At 37.3% G+C, this 12,681-nt stretch overlaps 1 protein-coding gene across 1 annotated transcript in view; it reads left to right on the top strand.

The window, feature by feature from the left end:
* Positions 1-12,337, top strand: part of LOC121382331 (synaptojanin-1-like) — a 35,909-nt gene extending 23,572 nt beyond the window's left edge. Inside the window, 9 exon segments of the mRNA XM_041511915.1 lie at positions 1,783-1,986; positions 2,497-2,575; positions 3,072-3,243; positions 4,839-4,907; positions 5,916-6,052; positions 7,464-7,617; positions 8,749-8,843; positions 9,771-9,921; positions 10,763-12,337. Of these exon segments, the coding sequence (XP_041367849.1) occupies positions 1,783-1,986; positions 2,497-2,575; positions 3,072-3,243; positions 4,839-4,907; positions 5,916-6,052; positions 7,464-7,617; positions 8,749-8,843; positions 9,771-9,921; positions 10,763-11,889 (2,188 nt within the window). The 3' untranslated portion in view covers positions 11,890-12,337.
* The last annotated feature ends 344 nt before the right edge of the window (positions 12,338-12,681 follow it).

Raw genomic sequence — 12,681 nt, 5'->3', positions numbered from 1 at the left:
AGATGACTGCACAGAAACTTCACAGTTTTGTCCAGTTTTGTCAGAGGATGACTGCACAAATTTGTCCAAGTTGGTCAGTAGATGTTTGCACAAAAAGTTCACAGATTTATCCATTCAGTAGATGATTGCACAAAAACTTCACAGATTTGTCCAACTTGTATTGGAAATAACAAAACAATACTAATTTTGTGTGCAATTTACAAATCAATCGGCTTAGAAATTAATAACTTGTAGTAAATGTCATAGTAATAAAAAAGGCGTTCCTAGCCCGAGTACTCTGACTGTAAGAGAGCTAGACGGACATTTGGACTTAAATAATGAGAGCGTGTTTATGTTCAAATGTCCGTCTAGCTCTCTTACAGTCAGAGTACTCGGGCTAAGGCATTCCCTGTGGGACAGACTTATAGTTTTAATGTTTATTAGCCTATTGAACGGACCCATACTAAAATCACCCAAATCATTTTATTCCCAATTAACTGAAACACTGAAATAAATGTGAACTGTTTGTGGTTATTCTTGAATATTCCGTTTATTTAATTATTACCCATGCTCAGCAGTTGATAGGCCTATCTACATCACTGGTGTAGGAAGCGGGGAAGGGGGTACATCGATGGTTTATATATTAATTTTATACGTGTGTGTGCCCACCCACCCCACTTTTTGGTATCTTCCTACAGGCTACACCCGTGTATATTAACAAATTCTGGGTACTAGGCCTAAGCAGTAGCCAACAACGAAAATTGTACCACGTCTTCTTCAAATGACCTTCACCTTTGCATGTGAAAAAACCCGCGATGACTTGTAGTCTGTGCATGTGGTATCGAGAAATCCTTAATTGTTTTGTTGAGATCGCACGTTGTTTTGGAAAAATAAACCTACAATGTATGTCATGACTGGAGTTAAGATAATATGATATATTTTCCTCTATAGGCCTACAGTATTTAGCAGTTTGTAATATAAGCCGTTTAATCGCCACACACGTTACCGTACTGTCATGCGATCTCGTGTGTCACCAATTACCGTGGTACCTAATAAGAGCATGTGTTAATGGTTCCAATTTCAAACAAATTAGTTATGCTCATATCCATTCAACGTCCAGGCATGTCTAGTCTGGGTCCAGTCTCTAACAACACCAGTGATTGGGTCCAGGGCACGGCATAAGAAGGTGCCAAAAAGTGGGGTGGGGGTGTATAAAAACCATCGCTGCTGTGCCCTCCCCCCCCCACGCACACACACCCCTCAACCTCCATTTAACACACACTGACGTGTAAGAGTTATCCTACTTGAGTACTTCTGTCATCTGCTTTGTCGATCCGCGACCACAACTTCTCTGTGCACTTCCCCCCCCCCCCCCCCCACCCCACCCCACCCCAGCAGAAGAAAAAAAAGTTTAGGGTCGGTCGGGTGACCGGAAACAAACGATTTTGGGGGAGGGGGGGGGGCCTTTAACAGATTTTACTGTATATTCAAAATAAAATTAGGGTAACATATGTTGTGTTTTGGTCTTTTATCATTTGATAATATTTCCACAAAAAGAAGTGGTTCAGTTAAATCTAGCAAGCAGTATTCTGTACACTGTGTAATAAGAGCTATGTGTAAGTTTTGAAGGTGGTTAAATCTTCTTTTTTTTTTTTTTTTTTTTTTTCTTTTTTTTAAACGCAGCTACTTCAAAGGTCTACCATTGTTATTTGTTTTAGAAACCACATAATAATCTGTAAATCACGAACTGTACTAATAGTCACCCAGATATTGAATGTATTTCTGTATCTTTCTCTTTACAAGACCTGTGGTTGGCTTGTTTGACATAGAGGTGTTGACGGTGGATGAAAATGCAAAAGACGTGGTATTCCAAGATGTGATAAGTCAGATGGGTCCACCCAATGGCACTGTGATTGTCTCCCTTGCTGCTGGTGGCGAGCTGGATGATGAAACCGTTGACAGAGTTGTGGAACTCTTCAGTGAAGCTGGGGATATCACCATTGTAAGGTACATGTAGCTTTATTTAAGGCTCTAGCTTCTATAAGTTTAGGGAGTTATTTTAACAAATTGTTATAGTACAATTGCAATGCTATGTTATTAAAATATTTGTTTTAATGTTTCGATAATAGTATTTTCTTGAGAGTTTTTTTCCATGATCCAATGAATGTGTTATTGAACAGTCATATTCAGTCATCACCACATGACGTATTGAAAATGTATTGCTGGTTGACAGTCAGAACTGGTTATGTCCATTCTTTTCAAAAGTGAGAGTATTCCACTATTCTACAATGTATTTTATTATTTATTTTTTTGACATGTTTTGAAAACATTTATAAAATCGCCTACCTTTTGGACTTTTCCGAATGTTTTAAACATTAAAACCTTTTTATTCTAAAAAAAACCAGGGGCCTAATTCAAAGGCTCTCAGCATTGCGAGACTTTAGTGAATTAGGCCCCAGGACTTTGGTCACAGCCAGTTTGGGTTGTCAGTTCTTGAAATGATATTTGTTGTTTCAGGTTTGTTGATACTGACATGTGGATTATGTATCAGAACGGATCCAGTGCTCTACAAGCGCTCATTCATGATCAACAAGAAGTGAGTTAACACTGTGTAACATCTGTTGTTGAGTCGCAGTATAGTATGTATGATGAAACTGGGTTTTTAAAAGTTTTTACGATTTCAGTTTTATAGTGTGAATATTATAACCACAGTGTTAAGGATTCAGTTAAGGATTGTCTGTTATTTCTTTCAGATTCATCTTGGTATGGCCAAAAAACACAACATGTACAAACTGTTTAAATAACATAAAATGGTGCTATGTGGATTTTTTTGTTTCATACCCTGATAAACCTTAAAGAAATAATAAACAATTCTTATAATTAAATTTGAAACATACTTATTAATAAAAACACAAACAAGATCATATTTCCTTTTGTATTCATTTTTTGGTTCTTGAGCAATAATGCTCCATAATACAAAGCACCAATATAAAGCGATGTTCTTTGAAAATGTTGGTTTTATGTTAATTGAGAAATGACAAACCTACATTGCTATGGGATGCATTTAAACTGTGTATCTTGATATATCTCAGGTGAATGGAAACAAGATCTCGGTGCGGTTACGAACGCAGGACTGGCAGTCTGCAATTCAGAAGGAGCTGGATCTGTATGCCATTAACACTACCCCCCTCTACCAGCCATTCACCAACAGTCTTCTCGGGGATGACTTCAGCATACCTACCATGGAGTTTGATATGGAAGATCGTAAGTAAATAATTCTATATAAGCTGTAAGTTTATAGTTATGCGTAATGGAATAATGTTATTTTCTTTCATAAATTATTTAAATAAGATAGAAATTTAAGATTGCATGAGCATTACTGTTTTTATCAACATTTTAGAATCTCTATGTATTTATGTTTAGAGCTAGCTGGCTGTTTACATTCAGAAAAAATGGTTGAATTTTTCAGTTTTTCAAATAATCTTTAACATTAATGATATTATTCATCAAAGCAGTGTTCTCGCTGCTCCATGTAAGCGGGGCGGCCTGCCCTGCTATTGCATTTTGCTGCCCTCCTTTCACATTCTCCGCCCTCCTTATTTTTCTGCGTCCCTCTTTATTTTCCAGTACCTATCTCCGCTATTTCCTAATGCACACTTTTTTCCCACACATAAAAAACCCACAACGATCAGTCTGCACACTGGACATCAAAGGAAACAAGCGGTGTTGTATACGAAAAAGCAGCTGACGGAACATCTACGACAGTTACCGTAACATAATTTAATAGTATTTTTAACAGCCTCTATTTTGTCCCATACCTGTATCCATTTGTATGTTTAATACACACAATAAAAGTTATATTTTTTATGGATTCGGCAATCTCCGACTGAAAACCCCCACTTATTTGGCGCCAAATTTGTCACATGAACAGAACGGTCACTCTATCTTTTGTTTCCACTAACTGTCGTCTGATATTTTGTCCTCAGTTACAAATATAATTGATTGTAACTGACGATTTTAACTTTCTGTCATTTCTGTCATTCTGTTTATTCAGCAGTTCTTATAACATATTGTAAACTTTTAATTTTGGGGGGATATCACTGCTTATAAAATCAATGGAAGTGGTAGTGTTTAGCATTAAAATCATTCATCTTGGGTGCCAAATAATATATACACCGCCACTACAAAAACTATTTTTTTTATCAGTTGGCGATAATATTTTATCACAGCAATCGATTCATTCGATGAAGATGGGAATAAAAAATAAAAAAATTGACATTAGGAAATCACACACATGTCTTTTTTGTTTTTCGTATATCTTGAAATCTTTATTAAAATAATATTAAAACAAAACCGGAACTGCCAGTGAATATCAGACCGATAACATCTTCGGTTCAATTAAAAGACGAGCCTGCTTGTATTTCGTATGAACATTTGGTAATCAAAATAAGGAGTATGACTTTCCACAAAGTCTATCAACACACAACAACATGGTAACCACCAAGCTCTCTCACACACACACACACACACACACACACACACACACACACACACACACACACACACACCGGTTTTTTTTGTGGGTTTTTTTTGAAAGGTGTGGTGCTGCACGGCTGCACGGCTGCCCTCCTTTAATTTTCACCCAGCGAGAACACTGCAAAGTGTTAGATACATTTAAAACAACACAAATACTGTGCATAATCGTATTAAAATATAACAGAATGAATGTCATTTATTTATAATTCTAACTATTGACACTGGAATATATCATAGATTTTTGTACGTGCTTAAAGTTAGTAACATTTGACATGTGTTCTTACAAGAATGGACAGCTTCAAGCACATCTATTTGCTTTGCAGCTGAAGACTTTGATTCAGCAAATGACGGTTCGCTGCCCACACCAATAATTCCATCACCTTGCTCTTCAGGTAATTACATAGAGGATAATAAACAAGTTACCAGTTATTATCATATTTATGTCCCAAGTGAAATAATCTTCATTTGTCATGAGCTTTAGCTCAGCTGGTTTTTTCTCTCCTAGATCCTTTAATTTTTAATATCCATACACGTATGTATCGAAATGATGTCAACCACTTTACATACTGTTCTGAGTATTCATATAACTTTGTATTTTTTTCACGTTCACGGATAATTAAAAAAAAAAGTTTTAATTTTTTTTCTGTTTTAAATAAAAATTTGTAATGAATTGTATTGAAATAAAATTTTATTGCAAATTGAACATTAAAACTGAGAGGTGTAAATAACTCTTTTAAATATGTGATGTCATTGTGTATGTTTGCCAAATTGTTATGAAAGGAAGGAAATGTTTTATTTAACAACGCATTCAACACATTTTATTTACGGTTATATGGCGTCAGACATATGGTTAAGGATCACACACAGATATTGAGAGAGGCAACCAGCTGTCGCCACTTCATGGGCTACTCTTTTCAATTAGCAGCAAGGGATCTTTTATATGTACCATCCCACAGACAGGATAGCACATACCACAGCCTTTGATATACCAGTCGTAGTGAACTGGCTGGAGTGATAAATAGCCCAATGGGCCCACTGACGGGGATCGATCCCAGAATGACCGTACATCAAGCAAACGCTTTATCATTGGGCTACGTCCCGCCCGTCAAATTGTCATGACGTCATATTTAGTACTGACAAAGTCATTGGTTTGTAAGCACTAAATCTTTCCAATAGTTTTGTATGTTACATCAATGCTTAATTGTTTCTCAGTGAGAAATTATCATTTTTATTTCCTGTGTTATGAGTGTCCACTGGGATAATAATGCTGTTTATGTCTTTAAGTATAGAGATAAATGTTAAATATTAAATAAATTTAATTTAATTCTTCTCATTAAAATAATGTATTTGTTTGTAATTGATAGTTGTTTTTGTAAAGAACTGATTTAATGTGATTGCAGGGAGAAACAGCCCAGCAACTGTGTCAAGTGAAATGTTTGAGGCCCCAGGAGGTCCACCCAGTGACCCCAGGCAGCCACTGGGTGGAACGGGAAGAACTGTCGAAGCAGCATCTAGTCAGCTACAAGCTTCTGCTGAGGTAGGAGAAATAACTGACTGTGCAGATACGACTCCTAGTTTTCTGATAATGCCAATATTATATTGAAGGTGTTATAACGTTACTAACATACCATTTTTATACGCCCGTCTATGATGAGTCATATTATGATATGGTGTTGTCCGTCTGTCCGTATGTTAACTTTTTCTTGTCCAGACCAAATCTTGCACACAGATGCATACAGGACCATCAAACCTCACCTGTAGGAATACCTTGGGATGGTGGTGTGTTGCGTACTATTACTAGGTCATTGTGACCTACTTGTTACGGTCTACTGCTCATAACAGTAAATCCTTGTCCAGACCATAAAATATAATTACTCTTCCAGATGCAATTCAGCACCGATAATCCATATGCTAATTTCTTGGCAGTTTTGTATTATTAACATTACATACATAAACTGTTTCACTGCCAATATAAATGTCTCACCAGAGTACCCATGCTAAACAAAATTTCCCTTTCTAATAAAGAACAATAACTTCATTAATCAGACAACACCTTCTCCAATGTACTTCTCATCAGTAGTTGGTCCAAAACAAACTGTTCATCCATCCCATTGCGAAAACTTCACAAAATTAGAATTGAATCATACCCATAACATATTCATTAATATCTATGGTTTTCCATCAAACTCCTGACAGGCGTATCATGTACCTCACCCGTACTCTTGGGTTTTTATTGACTACAAAATTATAAGATTCTTTTTTTTTAAAAGAAGAAAAGTTCTGGACTGATCCTTCAAATGGTCATTTGGACAAATTACAACAAATTTTGTTCAACATTAAAATTTATGCTTAGTAGAATTTTGTGATTATCAATGCTAAGAACTTTTGGGCTGGCAGCTGGTTTATTAACAAAAACACTGAATAAATAAAGGCAATTACAGTTTTTCACCCTTTGGATACCATAAATCATTATTAAATGTCCTGGACTGTTAAGAAGTAACAAGGATTTCAACCACTGTTATGGAAGATTGCTGTTTGATAAAGACTTTTAATTGCCTCTGGTTTATATTTATTACCTACATGTACATTAACTGCCTGCACAAGCCACATAGACCATCTCTAACAACGAAGGCTTTTGACTGAAGATATACCTAGATCTCATAGGAAATTCAGTTTCTAATTTCATTGTTCTTGAAGTATTGTGCTGTATTTTAGTTGGATTGAGTGACTTAGCTACATAGCTCTGTCTTGTAGCTACTGTTCAGGAAAGGTTTTATTCAAATACCGAGTCATAGTTTGCTGTGGAGATTTCATAGATTGCTACACAATTCTATTATGTTAAATAGTACTTTGCTAATAAATTTTTAAAATTATTTAGCACTGTCAGCATTTAAAAAATTTAAAGACAAAATGTTGCCTGCTGTTACACTGGGTTTTTTAAATTTCAGGTACCGAAAAAACAGCCGCCACCTCGTCCAGGCCTCCCACCACCGAAACCACCGCCACCTAGTAGGCCTCCTGGTGGAGTACCTAAACCAGTGGCGCCCCCTGGTGGCCCAGCCAAAGCAGTCACTCCACCACCTACAAATCAGGGTGCACCAGGTTAGACTAATGATCCTGCTACCGACCCTGGCCGGGCTGCTGGTACTCTCTTGTACCTGTCAGTGTGGGCGGTCCCTCTTCCCACTCACCCCAAACCCTTTCCTGTCCTGGACAGAGGAGCCAGCATACACCCGTATGCGCTACTACAGCTTGCTCTGAATATATATTTTAAAGGCATACTGTCACGGATTTAAAGACCTTATTTCTTTAAAAATGGATAATAAATAAAAATTACATTAATTGTTGGAAACCAAATCTAGCTATGATGGAGTGAAATCCATGTCAACCCTCTCGGCAATTTTAGTTTTTGAATTATGAACCACTGCCATAATTCAATTATTTTTACAAAATATTAATAAATGGAGTCTGGTGGTTATGAAGATGGTTGAATAAAGTACATTTAGGGACAAATCAAGTTATTTTTGTTCAGGTAATACTTTGTTAGACCATTAAATAGGTCAGTAGTCTGTGACAATATGCCTTTAAGCCCTATGGCCTGACCTGTTAGACTAATACAAGTATAGTGAGGGAGGTTAGAGATGGTCAGTGTTTGATAAATATTTAAGAAAATCACTAGCTATCCAATAGGTTTGAACTGGTGGCTTGTGTATTGTAGTAATAAAATAAATAAATACCAAGCAGCAAATTGAAAATCCGACTCATGGGATTGATGATATTTGCATAGAGATGTGTATTTGCCTTTATGGGTTAGTATACTTGATATTTAATTAAAAACTCAAATATATCATTAAACAATACTCCTTTTCAGAATTAATAATATGGGATGAATGGGAGTAAATTTGTTGTATGTACTCATGTACATAAATACATATAAATAAACTGTAGAAGTTCCACCAGGTATAAAATATTAATTACCTTAAAACTAGCCCATCTCTTCATCAGTTTGCTCAATTTAATCTCCTTATGTTGCTTTATGTTATCCTGTTGAAAGATCAAGGCCCATGCTTAAAGAAGACTTAAAGCTGAGAATCAAGACTTAAGTAAGGTCTTCAGACTAACTACATGCTGGTTGGATGAGCAAGACTTATTAAAGTGTTACGTCCAGACTTTACTGTTTTATAAGCATGGGGTCTGGTGATATTGTTGTTACATGTGAGACTGTTATTCCAGGCTCGCCGGGGAGAGCAATGGGAAGAGAGGCTCCTAAAATACGCCAGCCACTGAGACCACCACCATCTGCGAAAGCTAAGAAAAGTGGACAGAGGGTAAGAAACAGAACTGAGTTTTCACTTCATCAACATAGATTAGTATTACATAAAATTAACAGGGTTCATACGGAGTCTGGAAAACCTTGAAAATTTTGAAAATCCATTTTCCAGACCTGGAAAAAGTATGGAAAAATACTTTTTTGCGAGTTGGTTTGGAAAAAGTATGGAAATTCGTCTTTAGGACTCACGTAAAAAATTTTGGTTGCATGAAACAGGCGGAATCTGAAAATGTTTTTCTATCTCGGCACTAATGTACATTTGGGAAATCGAGACTAACAATTGCCGACATTTACCGAAGATTTGAAGTACACGCTTACGTAATGCATATGACAAAAAGATCGTCCATTTTGTCAAGTTTTCCGAAAATATGGGTAGATGTATTTACTGATTATTGAGTAACGTAAGTCTTGAAAAATATTTTTTTGTCTTGGAAAAAGTCTGGAAAAGATCTGGAATTTGTTTGTTTCCAAGGTGTATGAACCCTGAGTTAAGCATTATGTTGATTATCAAAGGCTTTGCTCTTGTGTTAGGCTTTGTCAATGGCACATGCTATGCTCAAGATATATGTCACACCAATTGTATGTTCAATTGTAATGACTCAGGAGAACTCTCATGAACTGTACACTATCCTATACTGTATTATGCAATACTCCACTGTATTGTATTTCCTAGTATAAGCTCATCAAATAAACATGTAGTTAATCTTTCCTCTTTTTTTTTTTTTATAGCATTGAGATATATTTTCATATAACATTTGCAGTTATGTATATATATATGTGCTTCATTGTAAACGATACATGTAATTTATTAATGTGTAAAGTATTTAATGTTGGTGATTTGTGTTTTCTGACCACTTAATGCTTTCCATTTACCATAATTTGGCACCCAGTAGCTGATTCATTCGTTCATTGTGTTTTCTGACAGATTTCATCGATTGGTCTCCCTACAAATGTCACTCACCAAGGCCATGCCACCAGTATGGCAGATGCAGAGAAGCTCATTGGTCGATTGCTTGGAGCTCCTAGCATGGATGAGAACTTGCCCCCACCTCTGATTCCTGAAGGCAAAACTAAACGTAAGTGTTGTATATTCGTTTTAACTTTTACAGATCGAGTAGGTACAGATACAGTTCAATCACTTAACTTACATATTTTACATATAACGTTAAAAATGTAGTTTACCGACAGCAGTTTGACTTGGAATTTAAATGGGATTCATAGCGTAGTATTTTATGTTATTAGTTGTTGGTCAAACAGTCGCATTTATAAACAAATTAGCTGTTATGATCAACAGTCTGTCAGTTCCTCTAAATATTCCACTAATAAATTAGTTTAGTGGTTAAAGTCATTTATCCTATAACTTACCATGATATCCATGTCATAAACCCATGTGATAAACTACTTTATTAACCTGGTTAATAATGGTATGCAAATTTGCATGGTCTCTAGGTAGTGTGTTGCTGTGGATGGGTCTTTTGCTTACAAGCCAACAAGACCCGTGCACCTGAGCGTAACATTTTCAAAGATTTGTTTAAAATGCGTGACGTCAAACTAATCTGTGCTAATCGTGATGACGTCATATTATCGATGGCGGCGACTTTAGTACTGTGATTTACTAAACAATTAATTAAAATGTTATTTTAGAAGTGTTATAGGATAAATAGAATTCGCTACTAGTTAATTCGCTACTAGAATTCGCGTCTAGTTAATCGGTATTTGTCTAGGCAGAGCCTCAAAAAATGCCGATTAACATGACTTGGTTGATATTTTCCATATTAAAAAATACTTGTGACAAATCCTCTATATACTACTTGATGGATTTCTTTTTGTTTTTTAAAAAAAGTTTACTAACCCCAGAAACAAATTTGGTGGTGTCAGGGTTACTACTTTGATGGATTAATTGTTTTATTTTTGCAGCAGTGGATAATTTACAAGCACCAAAACCAATTCCACGGAGTAGAACTGCAAACGATATTGGAAGTGACAGCAAAATCAAAGATGACAGTGCTGCGACTGTTAGCGCACCAAAACCAATGCCAAGGTTTAAAAGTATGGAAAATCTTGCAAGCCCCGACAGTAAGAAGGATTCTGGAGCTGTTCAAATGCGTAACGTTAATTCTGGCCCACAACAACCTCCCAAACCAGCACCAAGACGAGATATCAAGAGTTGTGTCATTGCACCACAGGAACAGTCTGATTTGAACAGGGTGAGACCCGTCAGCGAGTTTGTACATGGACAGCCTCCGGTTCCAGCCCCTAAAAGCAGTCATGTTGTGTCTGGAAGTTCTGCTCAAGGACTGAAAAGTGTTCCCGACAATTTTTCTCCAGATCCTGTGGTATTTAACCCACTCGATGCTCCAGTTCCTGTGGACTCTGCTAATGCTGATGATCCATTTGATACAAGTAAATTCAAAGTTCCTCTTCTACAACATGACCAGGCCTCAGTGCTGCCTGCACCACATCAAGCACAGAAACCAAATAAAGAGGCTGTATCTTCGTCCAGTGATCCCTTTGATACCAGCAACCTGACGACAAATCTACCCCCGGCTATTCCTGCTCGGCCTCCCGTACAAACTTTTCCCAGACAAAACAACATTACGGATCCCTTTGACACTAGCGCATCATCCACTCACGTCATGAAGCACTCATTACCACCTGTTCCAGATCGGCCTCAACATGATTCTGCTGCTGCTGCTGCTGCATCATCCACTTCCGTCTGCCCTGATATGAGCCCCCCTCCCACACCTCCAGATGAAGCACCTGCTTATGGCTGTCCCGATATCAGCCCTCCTCCAGCACCTCCAAGAGAAACTGCTCTGTCATCCGCTTCTGTCTGCCCTTCTACGAGTCCTCCTCCCATACCTACTGGTTGTCCTCTAGTGCCACCACCCCCTCCTCCGAGAATAGACTCTAACCTTCCACCCCCACCAGTTCCAAGACGACCAGGTTCACCGTGTGAGCTACAGTCTACCAGTCAACCAGCACAGGTTCCAAGTAGAGTTGGTCAGCCTCCTCCTGTTCCACAAAGGGTGGACCTCAAGTAGGGAATTAATATGTGATATCTGATGGTGTTAAAATAGAGACTTTAAAACGTACTGTCGGACCTGCTTCACACTAAGGTAGTGTCCAGGAATGGCTACACAACACGGCTGCTTAATGCTTGTCATTTTATACTACAATGGATGATTTGGGAAGATGAGGTAGCTTCTTAAAATTAGTTGCAACTTTAGAAGTCAGTTTGTATTGTAGTAGACAATTTGGGAGAATATTATGGTAGCTTCTTAAAATAGGAGACAGCTTTACAAGTTGATGTGTTTTATATTAGATGAACTAGTGTTGGGAATTCGGCAGAATTTCATCAACAATCATTGGTTATACAGGCAAAATATTTCACAAGAACCATTGTTCTGTTTTCGCGTGTCGGTTATGCAACTTTAAAATCACAAGAACGGTTACGTGGTGAACAATTACATGCTAAAATTAAAAGTACCATATATCAGTAATGAAATTGAAAATCAGTTTATGTTTTCAAACCACCAATGTAGCACAATTGGTTACCTAAGTAAAACTCACGTGAACCAACTTCCGGTCACGTAAGATTTTGAAATATTGTTCCCTGATTATACTTGGTTTATACCAACCAATCAACTTTCAAATTATAGAATCTGTTAGAATTATATGAAGTTAAGAAGGGTTTGCATTGTTAAGACCATGCACCTATTGTCTTGAGTGGACGGGACGTAGCCCGGTGGTAATGCACTCGCTTAATGCATGGTCGGTTTGGGATCGATCTCTGTCGGTGGACCCATTGGGCTATTTCTCTTTACAACCAGTGC

The sequence above is a fragment of the Gigantopelta aegis genome, chromosome 9 (genome assembly GCF_016097555.1).
Source record: "Gigantopelta aegis isolate Gae_Host chromosome 9, Gae_host_genome, whole genome shotgun sequence".
Classification (NCBI taxonomy): Eukaryota; Metazoa; Mollusca; class Gastropoda; order Neomphalida; family Peltospiridae; genus Gigantopelta; species Gigantopelta aegis.
The sequence above is the reverse complement of the archived record's forward strand: the minus strand, read 5'-3'. Positions and strand labels throughout refer to the sequence as shown.